Source organism: Microtus oregoni, unplaced genomic scaffold (assembly GCF_018167655.1).
Source record: "Microtus oregoni isolate MIOR12 unplaced genomic scaffold, Mior012 000050F_ref0000143, whole genome shotgun sequence".
Lineage (NCBI taxonomy): Eukaryota > Metazoa > Chordata > Mammalia > Rodentia > Cricetidae > Microtus > Microtus oregoni.
In genome coordinates this window covers 1096799-1119874 of record NW_024543256.1, presented here as the reverse complement: position 1 = coordinate 1119874, position 23076 = coordinate 1096799, and the positions used below count along the sequence as shown (strand labels likewise).

At 42.5% G+C, this 23076-nt stretch overlaps 1 protein-coding gene across 1 annotated transcript; it reads right to left on the bottom strand.

Moving 5' to 3' along the window:
- Positions 1 to 35: 35 nt before the first annotated feature.
- LOC121437263 (medium-wave-sensitive opsin 1) lies at positions 36 to 21087 on the bottom strand. Its single transcript, XM_041637124.1, has 6 exons — positions 20991 to 21087; positions 15600 to 15896; positions 13016 to 13184; positions 10767 to 10932; positions 2170 to 2409; positions 36 to 146 (listed from the first exon to the last, which is right to left on the bottom strand). The coding sequence occupies exons 1-6, from the start codon at positions 21085 to 21087 to the stop codon at positions 36 to 38; spliced, it is 1080 nt and encodes a 359-aa protein (XP_041493058.1).
- Between the last annotated feature and the right edge of the window lie 1989 nt (positions 21088 to 23076).

The following is a 23076-nucleotide window of genomic DNA, read 5'->3' as shown; positions in this document are numbered from 1 at the left end:
AAAGCTTGGTGGATGGGACAGGTTGGAGGCAGACCTCATGCAGGCGACACTGAAGAGACAGATGAGACTTCTGTTTTGGAGGTGCTGGAAAGTTCAGAGCTATCATCAGTCTTTTTTCCAAAGAGCTGTAAGATGCAGTTTCGAAACTAGAAGGACAGAAAGCATTATTCAGCAAAGCAGAAAGGGCTAGTGCACCATGCTAAAGGTGAAGCTTGGAACATGGTACTGTCACTTAGTGGATGTACACCTTCCCTTCTCCCATTGAGAATACTATGAGTGGGATGAGGAAGGCTCAGCTCATTCTTTATACATATGAATGCAGGAGTTATGCATTATCTAATTTAGTGGTTAATGGTGAGTCTAGTTGAATTGTGACCAGTCCTAAAAAATACCAAATCCTAATTACTGGAACCTGTGACTGTGCCTTTTTTGGAACTGGCACATATATGTTAATATGAAATCATATTGGATAAGCATTGTCATTAGTCCAGTGACCAGGGTTCTTGTTAGAAGAGGAAGATTTAGACAACACTATACATACAGAGAAATAGCTATGTGAAGAATAATATTGGGGTAGCATGTCTGTGAGTCATAGGACAAGGAAAACTAGACACAAGACTGCTACTGTCTTAGCACCCCCAGAAGGAACAATAATAATGCTGACTCCTAGACCCCATATTTCTCGCCTCTGGAACTGTGAGAAACTTAATTCCTATTTTCTTGTTTTGCTTGCTTGTTTGTTCATTGCACCACTAGAAATTTAGCTTAGGACTTTGTGTGTGTACTAGGCAAGTACTTTGCCACTGAGCTATAGGTCTGTTGTTTTAAGTCACAAAGCTTGTGGAATTTATTGTGGTAGCTTTAGGATACTTAGGCAGTGACCAAACCAATGCCATCTAAGGAGGCCAAACTACAAACAAAGCTTTGAGAGCCCAAACTAAAAATGTCACTTAATTTCAGTTCTATTTGTGACTATCTCCATTCCCTCTAACATTAAAGCTTTTGAAATGAAAACACGTGTTGACATTGACAACATTAGAAATGGGCTAAATAACAACATAGACTTGGCTGAAAAACTGGCAAGTAAAGCAAGAAATTCATTCAGCATTTACTTACCGAGTTCTCACTTCATGCTTGACTCTATTCTGAACAAGAATGGAATCCACTGTTCCAATATTCTTGGAATATAGCAGAATGAGTGAAAGCAAAATTTGCACACCTGCCCACCTTTGTTTCCTGTCTTTAACAAGCAACTCTTTCTAGGACTACTTTCAGTTTCTGGCAGAGAATATCTGGGATGGAGCACTTGCCTGGCATGTACCAGGCCCTGTGTACCATCGTAAGCAGTAGAGGAAGGAAGACGGTAGAGGAAAGAGGAGTCAATTGGAAGGACTCACAGTCTGATGAAATGAAAGAACCCAGTGAACACTTCTGATTACTAATAACTCACATAGTAAATGTCCCTTAATGAAGTGCATGTGATGAATTCAAGGAAGAGGAAAGCAAATGGCATTCAAGAGGTGATGAACTTCTTCAGCTTTATCTGTAATCTAGTAGGAGGATCTAACAGTCATGAGCAACTTGTATTAAAGTCCAATATGGCAGCTAAGGATGGTTGCCATCAGACAAGACTTTGGGCAAAGCCATAGCACACTTTCTCTGAAATAATTAATGATCTAATAAAAGCATAAAAGCTCTTGACCTCTTAGCTAGTGTAGCCAAGAAAGTCTAAACTTTTAAGGAGGCAAATATCCCAAAGTCAAAGTTTGAAAATGGAAAAATTTAGAGTTGAGTTTGTAAACAGAAGAGGAACAGGACTAGCTAGGGTCATTGTGTGCTCACTGAGTGCTTAGTACATCTGAATTATAGTGGCCCCTTTAGAAGATTTCTGCCCATCGTTGTGGGGTCATCAGAAGGGAAGAACTTGCAGTGTCCTGCACCTGAGTAGCAGACTCAGGTGGAGACAGTGCAAAGATTCCAGAGCTCATGGTTGAGAGGAGGAATGGAGAGTGCGGGTTACATGCAGAGCCTTTCCACACTCATTTTCTTGGAGGAACATCATCAACCCCAACCCCTAGGTTCTCCACAAGGCTTTCTCATTGATGACTTGATTCCAGGTAAGAACCTTCACTGAGTTATGGACCATTTTGATTTTGATCTCTTGCTTACCTGCCGGTTCATAAAGACATAGATAATGGGGTTGTAGATAGTGGCACTTTTTGCAAAGTAGGATGGTATGGAGGCCACAAGAGGGTGGAAGGCATAGCCAGGGTGGGCAGTAGCAAAGCATGCAAAGAAAGTATAGGGCCCCCAGCAGAGGCAGTACGCAAAGACCATCACCACCACCATGCGTGTCACCTCCTTCTCGGCCTTCTGGGTGGACTCAGATTCCTTCTGTTGCTTTGCCACCTAGAGAAGATAAGAGCAGTGAATGGGGGAGTCAGTTAGGGCTCTAGATCTAGAGGGACTATTGCTATTGCTCAGGTACAGAGTCAGGATATTAACAAGAAGAGGTAAACCTAGGGCTCTACAGGGAGTAGGAAGTGGTCCACCCAGTATCCCAACCCTGCCTCCCACCCTCAGTCAGAGAATGACCTGACTTGGGAGCCAGAGTGGTCCTGGAGCTTTGTAGGAGTTCCTGTAGGCCTTGAGGTGACAAGTGGCTGGCTTGGCCAAGATCAACCCTCAGACCAGACTTTTGAATCTGTTCTCTGTAGTTTCACAGAAGCTTGTGAAGGAGAACTAAGGAGACTAAGCTTAGGCTTTATATAATCCTTTCCAAGAAGATCTAGTTTTGTGCTCAGGTTTGAATCTGGAGTCCTGAGACTAGCCCTAGAAGTCAAGTTTCTTTAACTAAACATGGCCTGGCAGGGTGCCCAGTGGCAATACAAGAGCCAAAGTCACACTTCTCCCAGGCTTTCTAGAGGATAGGGGCCAGATATTATCTGCCGTGGAATGCTTGCTGATGGCAGATAGCTGGAAAAGGAACAATGAATGCTAGAATCCAGGGAGAGCTGCAACAGCAGTGATGGGTTTTGCTAGCCAAGAGCTAATTCTATGAAAACTTGAAAGAAACTCAACGGGAGCTAGCTAAATTTATTCTGATACAGGACCACCAACCCAGGGACCAAATTGTAGCCTTCATCACAAGACACTAAGGTGAGTAGAGCTTTCTGGTGGAGCTTGTGATTTTTTCCAAAAACAGCTTATAAATACCTGTTCATGCAGAGGTGAATATAAAGCAGAAAGTCCCTCCAGCTCGCTACACGGGCTCCCAGCAATGAATAAATGGAACATGAAGTAAATGGTAGGGGAATTGTTTGATAAAGGGGCAATTTATGCTGGAGATGGAGACCAACAGAGGAGCACAGAGCTCTCAGATACAGTACCCAGCTCATGCATCCCCTTACTATCATTTTTTGCAGGGGAATCCCTAGTGGTAGACTGGTCTGAATAGGGATGTTGGTGGGACAGGACTGCAGACAAAACTGGCTTCCTGAGATGGAGCACCAGACACAGGACAGTGGAGAGCAGTGGTTTGAATGAGAATGGCCCCATAGACTCATATTTGAATGTTTGCCCCTAGTTGGCAGAACTGTTTTGGAAGGATTTAGGAGGTTTGGTCTTATTGGAGGGGTAAGTGTAGTGGTCTATTATTTGTATTTTGATACATCTGCCTGAAGACCAGAGGCAAAGCTAAAGCCACTAGAGGTCTGACAATGGTGATACATGCCTTTAATCCCAGGATTTAGGGCATAGAGTCATATGGATCTCTGTGAGTTCAAGGCTACTCTGGGCTACACAAGATCAATGCAAAAATAAATCCAGGTGATGGTGGCCTACACCTTTGATTCCAGTACTAGGGAGTCATATGCTCTTAATCCCAGCACTAGAGGGAGTATAAAATGAGGGGAGAGAGAGGCTGTCTGTCTAGTTTGTGGTTGCCCAGCCTTGGTAAAGGTAAGGCTTCTTTTTTTTTTTTTTTTTTAATGTAGCTTCTAAATTTATTTATTTATTTATTTATTTTTTTAAATTTATTTATTTATTAAGGATTTCTGCCTCGTCTCCACAACCGCTTCCCATTTCCCTCCCCCTCCCCCGATCAATTCCCCCTCCCTCATCTGCTCGAAGAGCAATCAGGGTTCCCTGACCTGTGGGAAGCCCAAGGACTGCCCACCTCTATCCAGGTCTCGTAAGGTGAGCATCCAAACTGCCTAGGCTCCCACAAAGCCAGTACGTGCAGTAGGATCAAAAACCCACTGCAATTGTTCTTGAATTCTCAGTATTCCTCATTGTCTGCTATGTTCAGCTAGTCCGGATTTATCCCATGTTTTTTCAGACCTAGGCCAGCTGGCCTTGGTGAGATCCCAATAGAACATCCCCATTGTCTTAGTGTGTGGGTGCACCCCTCGTGGTCCTGAGTTCCTTGCTCGTGCTCCGTCTCCTTCTGCTCCTGATTTGGACCTTGAGATTTCTGTCCGGTGCTCCCGTGTGGGTCTCTGTCTCTGTCTCCTTTCATCGCCTGATGAAGGTTAATATTCCTGAGGATGCCTATGTGTTTGTCTTTGGATTCACCTTCTTATTTAGCTTCTCTAGGAACATGAATTATAAGCTCAATGTCCTTTATTTATGGCTAGAAACCAAATATGAGTGAGTACATCCCATGTTCCTCTTTTTGTGTCTGGCTTACCTCACTCAGGATAGTGTTTTCTATTTCCATCCATTTGTATGCAAAACTCAAGAAGTCCTTGTTTTTTACTGCTGAGTAATACTCTAATATGTATATATTCCATACTTTCTTCATCCATTCTTCCGTTGAAGGGCATCTAGGTTGTTTCCAGGTTCTGGCTATTACAAACAATGCTGCCATGAACATAGTTGAGCATATACTTTTGTTGTATGATAGGGCCTCTCTTGGGTATATTCCCAAGAGTGGTATTGCTGGATCCAGGGGTAGGTTGATCCCGAATTTCCTGAGAAACCGAAACACTGCTTTCCAGAGTGGTTGCACAAGTTTGCATTCCCACCAGCAATGGGTGAGTGTACCCCTTTCTCCACAACCTCTCCAGCAAAGGCTATCATTGGTGTTTTTTATTTTCGCCATTCTGACAGGTGTAAGGTGGTATCTTAAAGTTGTCTTGATTTGCATTTCCCTGATCGCTAAGGAAGTTGAGCATGACCTTAAGTGTCTTTTGGCCATTTGAACTTCTTCTGTTGAGAATTCTCTGTTCAGATCAGTGCCCCACTTTATAATTGGGTTGATTAGCCTTTTACGGTCTAGTTTCTTGAGTTCATTATATATTTTGGAGATCAAACCTTTGTCAGCAGCAGGGTTGGTGAAGATCTTCTCCCAGTCAGTGGGTTGTCTTTTTGTCTTAGTGACAGTGTCCTTTGCTTTACAGAAGCTTCTCAGCCTCAGGGAGTCCCATTTATTCAATGATGCCCTTAGTGTCTGTGCTGCTGGGGTTATACATAGGAAGTGGTCTCCTGTGCCCATGTGCTGTAGAGTACTTCCCACTTTCTCTTCTATCAGGTTCAGTGTGTTCGGACTGATATTGAGGTCTTTAATCCATTTGGATTTGAGTTTTGTGCATGGTGATAGATATGGATCTATTTTCATTCTTCTACAGATTGACATCCAGTTTTGCCAGCACCATTTGTTGAAGATGCTCTCTTTTTTCCATTGTATACTTTTAGCTCCTTTATCGAAGATCAGGTGTTCATAGGTTTGTGGGTTAATGTCAGGGTCTTCTATTCGATTCCATTGGTCGACTTCTCTGTTTTTATGCCAATACCAAGCTGTTTTCAATACTGTAGCTCTGTAATAGAGTTTGAAGTCAGGGATGGTAATGCCTCCAGACAATCCTTTATTGTATAAGATTGTTTTGGCTATCCTGGGTTTTTTGTTTTTCCATATAAAGTTGATTATTGTCTTCTCCAGATCTGTGAAGAATTTTGATGGGATTTTGATGGGGATTGCATTGAATCTATAGATTGCTTTTGGTAGAATTGCCATTTTTACTATGTTGATCCTCCCAATCCAAGAGCAAGGGAGGTCTTTCCATTTTCTGGTGTCTTCTTCAATTTCTTTCTTCAAAGACTTATAGTTCTTGTCAAGTAGATCTTTCACTTCCTTGGTCAGGGTTACCCCAAGGTATTTTATGCTATTTGTGGCTATCGTGAAAGGTGATGCTTCTCTGATTTCCCTCTCTGCTTCCTTATCCTTAGTGTATAGGAAGGCAACTGATTTTTTTGGAGTTGATCTTGTATCCTGCCACATTACTAAAGCTGTTTATCAGCTGTAGGAGTTCTTTGGTAGAATTTTTGGGGTCGCTTATGTACACTATCATATCATCTGCAAATAACGAAAGCTTAACTTCTTCCTTTCCAATACGAATCCCCTTGATCTCCTTATGTTGTCTTATTGCTATTGCTAGAATTTCAAGCACTATATTGAAGAGGTATGGAGAGAGTGGACATCCTTGTCGTGTTCCTGATTTAAGTGGGATGGCTTTGAGTTTTTCTCCGTTTAATTTAATGTTAGCTGTTGGCTTGCTGTAAATAGCTTTTATTATATTTAGGTAGGACCCTTGTATCCCTATTCTCTCCAAGACCTTTATCATAAAGGGGTGTTGAATTTTGTCGAATGCTTTTTCAGCATCTAGTGAAATGATCATATGGTTTTTTTCTTTCAGTTTATTTATATGGTGGATTACATTGATAGATTTGCGTATGTTGAACCAGCCCTGCATCTCTGGGATGAAGCCTACTTGATCATAATGGATAATTTTTCTTATGTGTTCTTGGATTCGGTTTGCCATTATTTTATTGAAAATTTTTGCGTCGATGTTCATGAGTGAGATCGGTCTGTAATTCTCTTTCTTGGTTGGGTCTTTTTGTGGTTTTGGTATCAGGGTAACTGTAGCTTCATAAAAGGAATTTGGCAATGACTCTTCTGATTCTATATTGTGAAATACATTAAGGAGTATAGGTATTAGTTCTTCTTGGAAGTTCTGGTAGAATTCTGCATTGAAACCATCTGGTCCTGGGCTTTTTTTCGAAGGGAGATTTTTGATAACCATTTCTAATTCTTCGCGAGAAACCGGTCTATTTAGATCATTCACCTGGTCTTGGTTTAGCTTTGGTATGTGGTACTTATTTAAAAAAATGTCCATTTCTTTTGTATTTTCCAGTTTTGTGGCATACAGGCTTTTGTAGTAAGATCTAATGATTCTCTGAATTTCCTCTGTGTCTGTGGTTATGTCCCCCTTTTCACTTCTGATCTTATTTATTTGCGTGTTCTCTCTCTGTCGTTTAATTAGTTTGGATAGGGGTTTGTCGATCTTGTTGATTTTCTCCAAGAACCAGCTTTTTGTTTCATTGATTCTTTGGACTGTTTTCTGTGTTTCTATTTTGTTGATTTCAGCCCTCAGTTTTATTATTTCCAGTCTTCTACTTCTCCTGGGCGCGTCTGCTTCTTTTTTTTCTAGAGCTTTCAGGTGTGTTGTTAAGTCCCCAATGTATGCATTCTCCGTTTTCTTTAAGTGGGCACTTAGTGCTATGAACTTTCCTCTTAGCACTGCTTTCATTGTGTCCCATAGGTTTGAGTATGTTGTCCCTTTATTTTCATTAAATTCAAGGAAGACTTTAATTTCTTTCTTGATTTCTTCCTTGACCCAGGTGTGGTTCAGTAGTTGACTGTTCAGTTTCCATGAGTTTGTCGGTTTTTTGGGGGCAGCGTGGTTGTTGCCTTCTAATTTTAATCCGTGATGATCTGATAAGACACAGGTGGACACTGATATTTTTTTGTATCTGTGGAGGTTTCCTTTGTTTCCGAGTATGTGGTCAATTTTTGAGAAGGTTCCATGAGCTGCAGAGAAGAAGGTATATTCTTTCCTATTTGGGTGGAATGTTCTATAGATGTCTGTTAAGTCCATTTGCTTCATTACCTCCAATAATTCTCTTAATTCTCTATTAGGTTTCTGTCTGATTGACCTGTCCCTTGGAGAGAGAGGTGTGTTGAAGTCTCCTACTACTAGTGTGTGTGGTTTGATGTCTGCCTTGAGTTCTAGTAATATTTCTTTTACATAAGTAGGTGCTTTTATATTGGGGGCGTATATATTCAGGATTGAGACGTCCTCCTGATGAATTGTTCCTGTTATGAGTATAAAGTGACCGTCTCGGTCTCTTCTGATTGATTTTAGTTTGAAGTCAGTTTTGTTAGAAATTAGTATGGCCACACCTGCTTTTTTCTTAGGACCATTTGCTTGAAAGACCTTTTCCCAACCCTTTACTCTGAGTAGGTGCCTGTCTTTGTGGTTGAGATGTGTTTCTTGCAAACAGCAGAATGTTGGATCCTGTTTTCGTATCCAATCTTTTAGCCTGTGCCTTTTTATAGGTGAATTGAACCCATTAATATTAAGTGATATTAATGACCAGTGGTTGTTTACTCCGGTTATTCTTATTGCTTTTGGTAGTAGAGATTGTCTCCCTTCTTTGAGATGTGCTCGTGAAGGGTCATTAGATGCCTGGGTTATTGTAGGCAGTGTTGGCAGTGTTGGATTCCTTGGGTTGCGATTTTCCTTCTATTACTTTCTGTAGGGCTGGATTTGTGGCTACGTATTGTTTAAATTTGTTCTTATCCTGGAATGTTTTGTTTTCTCCATTGATAATGAATGATAGCTTGGCTGGGTATAGTAGTTTGGGTTTGCATCCATGGTCTCTTAGCTTCTGCAGAACCTCTATCCAGGACCTTCTGGCTTTCATAGTTTCCATCGAGAAGTCAGGTGTAAGTCTGATCGGTTTACCTTTATAAGTTACTTGCCCTTTTTCTTTTGCAGCTCTTAATATTTTTTCTTTAACCTGTATATTTTGTGTTTTGATTATTATATGGCGAGGAGATGTTTTTCTTTGATCCAGTCTGTTTGGTGTTCTGTATGCTTCTTGAATATTTAAGTGAATATCTTTCTTTAAGTTGGGAAAGTTTTCTTCCATAATTTTGTTGAAAATATTTTCTGGGCCTTTGAGCTGTGACTCTTCTCCTTCTTCTATTCCTATTATTCTTAGGTTTGGTTTTTTTATTGTGTCCCATAGTTCCTGAATGTTTTGTGTTGAGAATTTGTTGGCTTTGCTGTTTTCTTTGATCTGTTCGTTTATTTTCTCTATGGTGTCCTCAGCATCAGAGAGTCTTTCTTCTAGCTCTTGTATTCTATTGATTATGCTTGTTTCTGTAGACTCTGCTCGTTGGCCTAGATTTTCCATATCCAGCTGGTCCTCAGTTTGTATTTTCTTCTTTGCCTTCATTTCAGTTTTCAATTCTTGAACTGTTTCCATTACCTGTTTGATGGTTTTTTCTTGGTTTCCCAGGGTATCATGTACGTATTTACTCATTTCTTCAAACTTTTTGTTATACTTCTCATCCATTTCTATAAGGGCATTTTTTACATGTTGTTTAAGGGACTCTATTATCTTCATAAAGTCGATTTTTTCCATTTCTTCTGTGTTAGGTTGTTCAAATACTTCTGTTGTAAGATCATTGGGTTCTGATGTTTTCATGTTGTTTTTCGGATTATTGGGAGAATTCTTGCCTTGGCGCCTGCCCATCTCCTCCTATTGATCCTATCCAATGGGTCCTTTAAAAACCGGATCAGGTTTCCCTGCTGGCCAAGGGCTCCGCTTACAAAATGCCCTCACTCTCTTTCGTGGTTCCTGCTGCAGGCCAAGAACCCTCTCACCCCTCTGAAGGATCTTCAGGACAGGACCAGGCTCCCCTTGTGCCAGTGACCTGGCCAACCAAAGTCCTACCTCTTTGATTCGATTGTAGTAGGGCGATCTGCTCTCCTTATTGCACGCCTGTTCCCGCAGCTTGGGTCTGCCTCTGCGCCGGTCCCCGAAAGCCTCTTCCTGTATGTGGTGTTGCTCCGCCGAGTCTGGCCGCCGCCGCTCCGCCGCGTCTCAAGGTAAGGCTTCTTTAGTGGCTTGACTGCTTTGCTTTTCTGGTTTTCAGGTTGAAACCCAATTTCTGTCTCTTTTTTTAAATCATAAAAGACCATGCCAGACTCTCTCTCTCTCTCTCTCTCTCTCTCTCTCTCTCTCTCCCTCCCTCCCTCCCTCCCCCTCCCTCTCTCTCTCTCTCTCTCTCTCTCTCTCCCTCCCTCCCTCCAATTTACAGATTAGGATGTAAGTTCTCAGCTATGCCTTCTTGCCTGCTGTCATGCTCCCCACCATGATGGTCATGGACTTGCTCTGAAACTATAAGAATCCCCTAACTAAATGTTTTCTTTTATAAGAGTTGTCTTGGTCATGATGTCTCTTCACAGCAATAGAACAGTGACTAAGACACAAGGGGGAATTATAAAACAGTTTAAGCCAGGTGTGGTGGTATACACTCAGGAGGCAGAGGCAAGTGAATCTCTTTGAGTTTGAATCTAGCCTCTTCTACATAGCATGTTTCAGGCCAGTCAGGACTCCAGAGTGAGGCCTTTTCTCAAAAGAAAAGTAGTTTAAGAGACCCAGGTGAGGCTGGGCAGTGGTGGCACATGCCTTTAATACTTGGGAGGCAGAGGCAGGCGGATCCCTGTGAGTTCTAGGCCAGCCTGGTTACAAAGCTAGTTTTAGGATAGGTTCCAAAGCTACATGAAGAAACCCTGTCTCAAAATGATTTGTGATCATGGCAGTGTAGAGGCAGGAGAATTACTAGGTGTGCCCCTGAGCTTGCCTGGACATCTTACTAGTACGGGATGAGGACAGGAGGGTGAAGGGCTTACTGCTCGGATGGCCAGCCACACTTGGAGGTAGCAGAGCACGATGATGCTGAGTGGGAAGATGCAGCACGTGACCATGAGGACCATCATATAAGACTGAACACCAGGGTATGAGGTGCCGCTGAACACATCTGGGCCACAGGATGTCTTCAGGCCATAAGGCCAGTACCTAAAGAGAAGGGCCAGCAGCCCATCCTAATTCAAGCTGGGGCAACCTCGAACCTGCCCAACCAGCCAGGGCATACCCCTGATTAGAGTCAAAGGGTTTTTACATGGGGAAGAAATTAACCACTGAGAAGTGAACAAGTCAATGACATTTCATATCTGCACAGTGCTGTATTTTCAGAACATTTTCATTACCTTAAAACTCTTGAGTAGGATTTTTAAATCATTGTCCATTATATGCTGCATTTCGTCTTTCTTCTCTTTGTGGCAAATTATGCGTAATATAAAATTTGCTGTTATGACACTGAAGACTTTTCCAATATTGTACAATTAGCATTACTACCTGGTTCCAGACTATGTAGCATTTAAAATGTTAGGACTTTTCATGACAGTGAGACACATTTGCTCCTGGCAGCACCAATTACTTCAAGAGGAAGATGGGCATTGAAAAAACTCCTTATGGAGTTTGCTAGCCATTTGGGTAAGAAACTGATCTTGCCTGGACTTCTTGATGAACTGGACATGCAGGACCCACAGAGAAATGATTGCTAAACTTGTCTAAAGGTGAGATGGTCCTTTAGGGTTCCTGCTTCATGAAAGAGTCTGCCAGACATTCTGCAGGACACAGAAGAAAGTAACTAACAAATTGCCAATATAGGCGAAATTGTCTTTCAAATGTCTTGCTCCATGAAAATGTCTGCTGGATACTATGGGCCTGTAGGCTGAAGATGGATGCCCCAACAATACAGAAGAACTTTGGGTGACTGTCCAGGTAGAGAGATGTCTCTGTCATTTCTAGAGTTTTGGAAGTTGCTTACAATGTACTTCCTGTTTACTTGGGTAATATTATATCCTTCTGGAGTCTTTGATGGAGTTGAAGAATAAATGGTTATAGTTATAGTTTTCCTTAATTATGATAAAAGATAAAATAGATATAAATATTGTAACTGTAATTCTTGATACCTGTTTTGTTATATGTAATTTTACTATGTTAAAGTTAAAACCTTCCTTTTTATTTAAAAAGAAAAGGGGAAATGGTGTGGGAAGTCCTTCTGTATATGTGTTGCTTTTATTGGTTAATGAATAAAGAAACTGCCTTGGTCTGTTGATAGGGCAGAGTAGAACTAGGTGAGAAAAACTATACTGAATGCTGGGAGAAGGAAGACGGAGTCAGAAGAAGCCACCACCAGAGATAGACATGCTGAAACTTTGCTGGTAGGCCACAACCATGTGGTGATACACAGATTAATGGAGCTGGGTTAGTTTAGGATATAAGAGTTAGCCAAAAATATGCTTAAGCTATTGGCTAAACAGTATTGCAAATAATATCATTTCTGTGTGGTTATTTCAAGTCTGGGTAGCCGGTAACAAACAAGTGGCTTCCTTACAACAATTTTCAAAAGAAAGTGAAGAGGCTTCACCTTTCTCTTACTTTTTAGAAACACCTATGAAAATCTGAATTTTTTCTGAGGCCATTATGCCAGGGCTGTAATGAAGGAACATTCTCACTGGGTAACCATGGAGATGAAATTAGATGATCCAGTCTGGGCCTCCATCAGGGTTAGCACTAGGACATTCTTAGTTTCTGGCAGCCATTGTGGTTCTGGAGAAAGACAAACTTTGTACAAGGCTTATTTCACAGAAAGAATGAGCCCCCGCCTGGCCAGGATATGATGACCTGGTGTACCTCCCAAGTGACCTCTGAAGGTGGTAAGCTAAAATATATGAGAGGCGTGGCACAGAACTTGTAAGAGGGCGCTGAAATCTAAATGTGCCCTGTATTCACTTACACTATAGCTCTAGGTTGGGAATTTTTAATTTTCTTAGTTTTCTTGTGAGATTCTTACACTTGAGATAAACATTTACATAGTCTAGGAAGTGGGCCATAGGGCCCTTTTGATAGCAAATATATCTACAATTCATGTGTATGTTGCACTGGGAACCTGGGAGAGTTTCCTCTCTCCTTAGAAGCAAGGTGCCATACAGGCCCAGAAACCAGCAGTGGCTTGACCTTCCTGGAGATCACAGTCTGACTCTCCCCACTTGGTCCTACAGGGCCTACTTTCCTCGCATCATTACACCCTTACCTGCTCCAACCAAAGATTGGCGGGGCTGTCCACAAAGCAGACCAGACCCATGAAAAGACAATTCCCACAGTAGCCAGCTTCGCGTCAAATCTCACATTGCCAAAGGGCTTGCAGACCACCAGCCACCTCTCCCAGGAGATGATGGCCAGGGACCAGAGGCCTGTGATGCCTATGGTGGAGAAGAGAAAGACCAGGGCTTCAAGTCAAACAAACGATTGTTCACACTACTTCGTCCTACTAGCCAACAGCTTTCAAGAGTCTCTGATAGCTACCAGACCAAATCCTTTGAAATGTTTTCAGGTCCAGAGTGAAGTGGACCTCTTGGTGAATTGACTTTTCTCAGTCCATTTTTTTTTTTTGGAATTTTCGAGACAGGGTTTCTCCGTAGCTTTTTTTGGTTCCTGTCCTGGCACTAGCTCTTGTAGACCAGGCTAGCCTCGAACTCACAGAGATCTGCCTGCCTCTGCCTCCCGAGTGCTGGGATTAAAGGCGTGCGCCACCACCGCCCGGCTCTCAGTCCATTTTTATGACATGTATGTCTCACCTTCTTTTCTCATCTCCTTCAGGCTCTTGTGCTTTGCTTCCCTGCTAAACTCAGTGGCATACCGTCTTTCCCTATGTCTTCCTACTCTCTTTCTCATCATCCTTCTGCTCAGGAACAGAATGTCCTAGCTCTCAGTTTAGTCTGAATCATAGACTCTTGAGGCTGGTACCTTAGAACTCTCATAGCTTTCTTTCCTCAACCTCACCTGCACACCTCAGCCCCCAAAAGAAGGAAAAAAGGCTATGGCCTTGTACTTATGTGTCCACTGGGGCCCTTCAAGAGCTTTTTGTCCTCTTGGCCCCTGGTAATTTCTTCCTCTGATGCCCTTGATAGAGTTCCTAGAAGCCCAAATCCATAATGCCGTGACCACACTAAGGTGTCATTGCTTCAAAGAAACAGAACATGTCATCTGTACCCTTCCTGCTTGTTTTCTTATGCCCAAAGGGTGTGCATGCAGGCTTCAGAGACCCATGAACCAGGATGGGGAAAAGTATTGTTCATTCACCTCACTTCTAAAAGACACTCTGTATTACCTTCTATTATGAACTAGGCAGTGTTAGAATACTCCTGACTCAGTCCGCTAGAGAAAGGACAGATGTTTTCACATCACTCTATTGAGGTGGCAGACATTATAAAATGTCATTCCTGTTCATTGTCACTTAACTGGATTTTTATTGGTAGTCAGATATCAGATCCTTATTTGAAATACGAGTACAGAACACTGTTGCTAGTGGTTTTAGTGCATAATTTTAAAAGATATATTTATTTTAATTTTGTGTATATTGGTGAACAAAGAACACTCTATGAGTAGGACAAAGGTAAGCCTAGTAGAAGCAGAGCCAGATATGAGGATGCCACTTGGGAAAGGCCATGCAACCACTAAGGTGCACATCTCTAATTGAAGTCACTGGAACCTGGGAGATAGACTTTCTTTACTTGATCTTTCCTAATGACTCTACTATATAGATTTGAGGTATTGTCCACCTCTCTCTCTAGTCTGAACTTAATCTGCCCAATGGGTGAGGGGCAAGGAGAAACAATGGTGATGAACAAAGAGCAAGGGTCAGCTACTGGTAGATGCCTGCTGGGTACACAGCTACGCAAGTGGGGTTCCTACCAGGTCTATTTGTGGGCTTCCCACCCCCAGTTCAGACCTCTCAAAGTCTCTGCTTATATACATGGCATTTAAACCCTCCATCCTCATATATGATCAGCAGAGCCTGTCTTCAAGACTAGATAATCACTCTTGGACTCTCCTTACCCATTTAGAGATAAGGTAAGAGAGGGGTAATGGAGACACTGTGTTGTTACCAACTAGTTACCGGGATCTTTCCAGCACAGAGCCTAGCACTCTGGTGCTTCTTAATCATTACTTTTTAGAGTGTTTATGTGTGTGTAGCCATGGAGTGTATGTGGAGGTTAGAGGACAATTTTTAGGAGTTTCTCTCTTTCTACCGTGTGGGTCCTAGGAATCAAACGCAGCTCGTCAGGCTTGGCAGCAAGCATCTTTCCCCATTGAATAATCTCATCAGCCTTTAGCTACCTAACCTAAGCAAATCATAGCCAACAAACAGGTCTTAGTGATGGTTGTAAAGAAAGGTGTCAGAATCCAGTCAATATCTCAAAAGCTCTGGCGTCTTTCCCTGGGAACAGATCATCCATTATTATTAATCAGACAGGATGAAAACACACATATCTCTGATTTGGGTAGAAGTTCATGCAAGGTGCCCAGAGCCTGCTCTTCATATGATTCTGGAATTCTCTGACTCATGATCTATCTCTTCCCACATGAGCCCCACAGTCTAAAACTGGGTACATATAGTTAGAGCCTGTGTCAATGTTGGACTCAAGCAAACAGTTGAAAATGTTTGCTCAGGTGGAAGAAGCCTTCAGAATTTTGTGAGCCTGTCCTCCAACCCCTGTGCTGCCTGTGATCCAGCTTTTACCATGAGTATATACTGTGCTTCATACATGTGTGAATCTTGGGGTTTGTAGTATGGGTTTTTTTAGGCACACCAGGTTGTGTCTCCTTCAGCTTACCACACAAGGAGACAACGTAGCCTTCCAATACGCACAGAGGGTGGCCCAGCACGAAGTAGCCATAGATTTGGTTCACAACACTGATACTGCTGGCAATGGTGGTCTCTGCTAGGTCAGCAACTGCCAAGTTCACCAGAATCCAGTTCAGAGGATGGCGCAGCTTCTTGAACCTCATGGTGGCTACCAGCACAAGTCCATTAGTGAAGACAGACGCAACGACCACAAGGATCATCCAGGTGCTGGTGAGGTGGTACACCCACCTGGGAGCAATGTGATAATTGGGGCCTTCAAAGGGACCTGGAGGCAAGAGGTACAGAATAAAGGAAGCACTGTACAAAACTTTAACAGCCACATCAGCATCTTGATCCCACTTTTCCTTGCTCTATGTGAGCCCTGCACTGTGAGCCCTAATTCAGAAGGACTGGTGTCCTTATAAAAGAGAGACATTTGCCACTGCTGCTTTTTGCCAGAATAATTGGACAGGGTCACAAGCCCCAATCTCTGCTACTGTATAATAAGGTTTCACAGCACTAGGAAAGTACACACAGAGGCCTATGCTTGCTAGAATTCTGCAAAATTCAGAATTTTGTGAGCCTGTCCTCCAACAACAACAACAATATCAAAGAAACAAGGGAGAGGAAACTGGGATTGCTATGTAAAATAAAAAAGAGTGTTTTTTAAAAAACAAAAATAATCTTGTTGATTTTCTCAAAGAACCAGCTCTTTGTTTCATTGATTCTTTGGATTGTTTTCTGTGTTTCTATTTTGTTGATTTCAGCCCTCAGTTTGAGTATTTCCAGCCTTCTACTCCTCCTGGGTGAGTCTGCTTCTTTTTTTTCTAGAGCTTTCAGGTGTTCTGTTAAGTCTCTAATGTGAGCTTTTTCCGTTTTTTTTTTTTAAATGTGGGCACTTAGTGCTATGAATTTTCCTCTTAGCACTGCTTTCAAAGGGTCCCATAGGTTTGGATATGTTGTACCTTCATTTTTGTTAAATTTAAGGAAGTCTTTAATTTCTTTCTTTATTTCTTCCTTGACCCAGGGGTGGTTCGGTAGTTGACTGTTCAGTTTCCATGAGTTTGTAGGCTTTCTGAGGGTAGTATTGTTGTTAAATTCTAACTTTAATCCATGGTGATCTTATAAGACACAGGGGGTTACTCCAATTTTTTTGTATATGTGGAGGTGTATGTCTGTCATTAAAAAAAAATGGAACCCGGGCTGGAGAGATGGCTCAGAGGTTAAGAGCATTGCCTACTTTTCCAAAGGTCCTGAGTTCAATTCCCAGCAACCACATGGTGGCTCACAACCATCTGTAATGGGGTCTGGTGCCCTCTTCTGGCCTGCAGGCATTCACACAGACAAAATATTGTATACATAATAAATAAATATTTAAAAAAATGGAACCCTGTTATTGGAGGCCACTTGTTCATTCCCCAGCCATTCAGACTCCTGAAGTAACCACACAGAAAAACTGTATTAATTAAATCACTGCTTGGCCCATTATCTCTAGCTTCTTATTGGCTAACTCTTACATCTTAATTTAACCTGTCTCCATTAATCTGTGCATCACCACAAGGTCATGGCCTACCAGCAAAGTTTCAGTGCATTTGTCTCTGGTGGCTCCATGGCTTCTCTCTGACTCTGTCTTCTTTCTCCCAGCATTCGGTTTAGTGTTCCCTGCCTAGCTCTATTCTGCCCTGCTCTGCTATAGGCTCAAAGCAGTTTCTTTACTAACAAATGGTATTCACAGCGTACAGAGGGGAATCCCACATCAGAACCCCTGGTTATCAAAACCCAAACAAGTGAGCCTAAATGCACACATTCAGTCAGTAGCATGACTCCAGAGAGAGGGATTGAAGGCACAGTGTCTCAACTACACAACCTAATGACATATCCCCAGTGTAAAAGGACAGGTACAAATGTTACGTCTTTAGTAATCCTATTTACTTTTTTTAAAAAAAATTTATTTATTTTATGTGTGTAGATGCTTTGCCTGCATGGTGTCTATTCACCATGCTAATGTAATGTCCACAGAAGCCAGAAGAAAATCCCTTAGAACTGGATCTTACAGATGGTTGTGAGCCATTTTGTGGATGCTGGGGATTAAACCTGGTACCTCTAGAAGAGTAAACAGTTAATCCATCTATCCAGTCCCCTAAAAATTTATTATCACTTTTTTATGTGCATGGGTGTTTTGCCTGGATGTATGTCTATGTACTACGTGAGAGGCCAGAAGCAGATCTCCTGGAATTGGTGTTACAGGTTTTGTGCTTGTTTGTTTTTGTAAGAGAAAGGGTTTATCTGGGTAACAGGTCTGGCTGTTCTGGAACTTACTTTGTAGACCAGGCTGGCTTCAGATCCACAGAGATCCTTCTGCTTCTGTTTCCCAAGTGCTGGGACTAAAGTTATGTACAACTACCACTCAGTCAAGTACAGATGATTTTTAAGCTGCCATATGGATGCTAGGTAGGTCCCCTGGAGGAGAAATAAGTGCTTCTAAAGTTTGAGGTGTCATTCCAGCCCTTAGTCATCTTTTCTTGGTGTGTGTGTGTGGGGGGGTAAGTACAAGTATCATATAGGTCAGGTTGGCCTCTGACTTGCTTATTTAGCTGAAAGTGGTTTTGAACACATGATTGTCCTACCTCTCCCACCCAATTTCTGTGATTCCAGATAGGTACCACCATGACCAGTAGATATTATTGTTTATAGTAGTTCTGGTATCACTCTTTTGAGATGAGTCTGTATGTGTTCTGACATAAAGAAAATGAGTAAAATTATATGACATTAAGTTCTAATTCCTGGATAACAAGATTCTTATTGGGAGGAAAAGGAGAGAGATGTAAAACCTATGGTCTTTATTGGTGAACCAAATCACTATTGGAGAATGGAGAAATAAAAGAAAAGAGAACTGGGCATGGTGGTGCATTCTCAAAATCTCACACTCAGGAGGCAGTGGCAGGAGATTTGGTCATGAGTTTGAGGCCAATCTTGTCTACATAGTAAATTCTAGGCCAGCCAGGCCTATATAGGGAGACCCTGCCTAGAAGCTGAGGGGGAAGAATCCAGCATACATCCTACTTTTCACGCAAGCTCGAGTACTGGTCCTGTAGTGGCCTGGGCACTATAGGTGTAGTACCATATAGATCATGGTAGAGGGCAGGACCGTTTCGGCTTTTTACACTTTGTCTGGAGAGAAGCCTTTCTATTCAAGTTGACAGGGTTCTGCTTGAGTTGATGTCCCAATAAAGTTTTGCTATCGAAGCTCTTAACCCAGGGCTTGCTCTCACTTCTATTATTTCTGCCAAAGGATTTTGCCCCTGCTACCAGTTAGACATTCAGATCAACTATTTGCAAACAACTTTTTTTTTCTGGTTATAGTACTGCATGCCTATAATCCCAGGACTCTTGAAGCTGGGTCAGGGGATTATGAATTCAAGGCCACTGGGGGATATAAAGTCCCAGGATGGCTTCAGAAGCATAAGAATGCTCTGGCTCAAAATCAAAACAAACAAACACAGTATGGGTCTGTGGAGATGACCCAGTGTGTAAAGGCACTTGCCTCAAACCTGGCAATTTGAGTTTGGTCCCAGCGACACACATAGTGGAAGAAGAGAGCTCACTCTCACAAGTTCTAACCTTTATGTGTATGTTGTATATGCCTGCTCAGATAAATAACTAAATTTATGTGTAAAACAAAACCAAAGCATAAACTTTTTTTGAGTCAAGGTCTTGAGAGCTATATATCATTGGCTGTTTTGGAACTTGCTATAGATAAGACTGACCTCAAACTCACAGAGATCCACATGTCTCTGCCTCCAAAGAGCTAGGACTAAAGGTGTGCACCATTACTACTAGCTGATTTACGTCTTTGACACAGGGTTTCATGCATGGCAGATTGGCCCCAAACTCCATACGTATCAGAGGATGACTGAACTTTTGATCCTTCAGCTTCTACATCTGAGGCATTGGAATTACAAGCATCTGCTACCACGACCAGTTGAAAGTAAGATATTTCTAACAACAACGAAGATAATGCATAATATCCAGGAAACATTGCTAAACTTTTGGTATTAGGAGGGCATCATAGTTATGTTTTGTAGAGTCCTTTCATCTTAGAGATACATCCAAATTGCACACAAAAGAAAGGATATGATGCGTTAGATTTGTGTCTAAGATTCAGGAGGAGCCCATAAAGATTTGTGTCTAAGATTCAGGAGGAGCCCGTAAGACGAGTCAGTAGGTAAAGGTGCTAGGTGCCAAGCTGGACAAACTGAGAATGATCCTGAGCCCCACATGGTGGAAAGAGAGAACTGACTGCCCCAAGTTATCCTCAGACCTCTACACATATGTCCCCAGGTTGTTCTCTGATCTCCACATGCAACACACACTCTTCTCTCTCTCTCTTCCCCCCTCAATAAATACATAAGCAAGCAAATGAATAAATAAAATGCAAAACTAAAATAAAAAGAATCAGGAAGAAAGAGAGTGGAAGGATCACAGATGAAATAAGATAAAAACCATGGAAACTAAATAACAAGGACCTGACTTCATGATACTCTCCCTATTATTTTGAATATGCTTGAAGCTTTGCACAAAACAAAGCCCCTGGCATTAGAGAACAGAGGTGTTGTGCCTCACTGAAACCTGGAATCACACCAACCCTGTGGAGGTGAGGTACAGAAACCTAACTAGTCTGACCTGAAGTCCCTGTTCCTACAGTGGTGGCCCTGGCAACCCCAGAGCAGGGTGTTGCCAACTCAGGGTTCTAGGGAAGCTTTAAGGAGAGACCTGGTGCTGGTGGATGGGGCTGCCTTCAGTCGTTTGATAGTCCCCAGCTTTTTGCATACATAGCTTCTAAAGCTACCCCAATGAGTCCTCAGTTCCTAGGACTGCTCAAGATAGAAAGATCATTTGTTAGCTCTCCTCCTCAGAAGTGAACAGCTTTGGTGGTGTGCCTTGGGCCCTAGGTTGGATAATATAACTCTCACAACGTCTTCTAACATAGTCATTTGTCTTCTGCTACAGCCTTTCCAGTTTCCTTATCTGGTGTCCCGCACACTCAGATGCCTGCCAAACTTTCCCATTTCTTTGAATGGATCTATGTTCCCCAGACCACCTTTTAAACATCTTTGAGGCTTTAGAGGATACAAAGACAGACTCTGTTATTTCCCAAGGAGAAAGATCTTATGAACCCTTCCAAGGACACAGATTTCCAAAGGCTAGGGGAAGTGCGTGTGGTTTTAGGATGAGCGTTCTTTTATCTGTCCATGATGACATCATCATTAAAGCTGAGGGAGATAGGGTTATGTAGAAGAGAGAAATTAGGGGTGACTGGTAGCTTTTAGCACAGCCACCCTGGTCTGGTGACTGAACCTCCAGGGCACCTGTTGCTCACCTCTGGTGCTGTTGCTGTTCGTATAGGTGAAGATGCTTGCTTGAGTGCTATCCTCATAGTGGTCTGGTGTCTCTCCTCCTGTAAGCCTCTGGGTCATGGCTGTAGAAAACACTGTTCTTGGAATCTGCCAGAGTTGGCACATTGCATGTGGGGTTACAGAACTTTATATCAGCCTGCAGGATCAGTCCAGGACTCCTTACCTTAAGGGCTCCCAAACCCTTCACCATCTGATCTCTTAATTGGGCCTAGGACTTAGATTACCCCCTCCTACCCTCACTTCCCTGTTCCTGAGTTCAACCCACAGGGGTGGCTCAGGGCCATTTGCCCACAATGGAATCTGGATAATGCACACCACCACCCATTCCACCCCTAGCTTGCAGTAGAGTTTGTGGGAGTCTGTATGTCTCCCATTTCTTTCTCCTACTGTAGGCCAGGCAGGCCCTAGGATGGGGTTTGTAGACTAGAGTGTTGAGCAGGAAAGCAGCTCCAAAAAGCCCCTGGAAACCTTTCAGACAGAGGCCTGAAAAAGACTGTGTTGCAGGATAGAGGTTTTGGTTTTTTTGTTTTTTTTTTTTTTGTTTGTTGATTGTTTTCTGGGATTTGTGCCACAGTGTGTGTTAGCAGGACTGTTCCTGTCTGTGCATCTCTCTTTCGGCTTCAGTCCTTTTCCTCTACCTCTACCAGCTGCAGGTCTTACCATCACCAGGGGCCCATGTAGGTCTTACCAGAAGCTTGGCACAGCATTTGAAAGTGCCTACATCACGCCTGTCCTTTGACTACACCTGGCTGCTGCCTGCTTCTTGACAGTGTCTAGACAGGACACCTCACTGTCCTCCTTTGCTCATAGCAATGTGACTGCTACTGGCTCCACAATTAGCAAGAGCCACTAATTCCTTGAACATGGCCAGTTACAAGCAAAGCCTTCCAATTTCCTGCTGTGCCCTCCTCAGGAAACACATCTCTTCTTAAGGGTTCTACCAGCTCCTCTCTTCTTGGTCCTGAAATCCAGCTGCCTTGAGGAACCTTCTTAAGGTTGACTTTTGGGGCTCAGTAAAGTCACATGGGCTAGTGGACTTAATGTCCCATCCTCCATGATATCATTCTTCAGTACTCCTGGCTCCAAGCTTAAGGCTGGAGCCAGGTAGAATCTCTGTAATTAACCCCCTCCACTCCCAAGAATGGCTCTTGGAATTAATTGATGCACTCTGTGTCAGTACCAAGCTAGGGGCTCTGTGTGGAATTTAATTCCGGCCACAGCCTTGCCCAGCTGTAGTCTGAAAACCATATGTCTGTGCAAAACTCACACACATATGTGCATAGCAGCACTCTCCAGATGAGACTCAAAAGTCTATGAACAAATGAGCAAATCGGTCACACAAAGGAGTATCATCCCTCCATCTCAAGGAATGAAGTGGTTTTTATGCTACAAAGCAAATGAATCTTGAAATAGTATGCTAAATAAAAGAATGCAAACCCCAAAAGCCACATAGATTCTAGGATGGCAAATAAAAACAGAAGATAAATCTATTGAGACAGAAAATGGCTAAGTTATTGCCAGGTCACGGGAGGAGGGGAAATGGGAGTCATTTTTTTTAAAACACTAAATCTTTATTTCTAAATTCTTTGGGAAGGGGTCAAAATTGATGTTACCTTTTCAATTGGAGGGCACTTGTGATACAGGATTTTGGAAAACACCACTTAAGAGGTAGACGGAAAGTTACCCTAACTACTGCTCTGTATCTTTTGATTTTTGTTAGTCATGATAAATCTTTTATTAAGAATTTAAGGTCTGCAGAGATGATGGTTCAGTGTTTAGACGCAGTGGCTACTCTTCCAGAGGACCTGGGCTCAATTCCCAGCACCCACATGGCAGCTCATAACTGCCTGGAAATCCAGTTTCAGGGGACCTGACATCTTTAAACAGACAACATGCAGGCAAAACATGAATGTGCATGAAATAAAAATAAATTAAAAAATTAAAGCTATCTTAGTAGTATGTATTGATTTACATGTTAGAGGAATTAGATATAAAAGTTCCACACTGCTCAAAGACAACCTCTTTTGCCCACCCCTCTCCTTTCCCAAT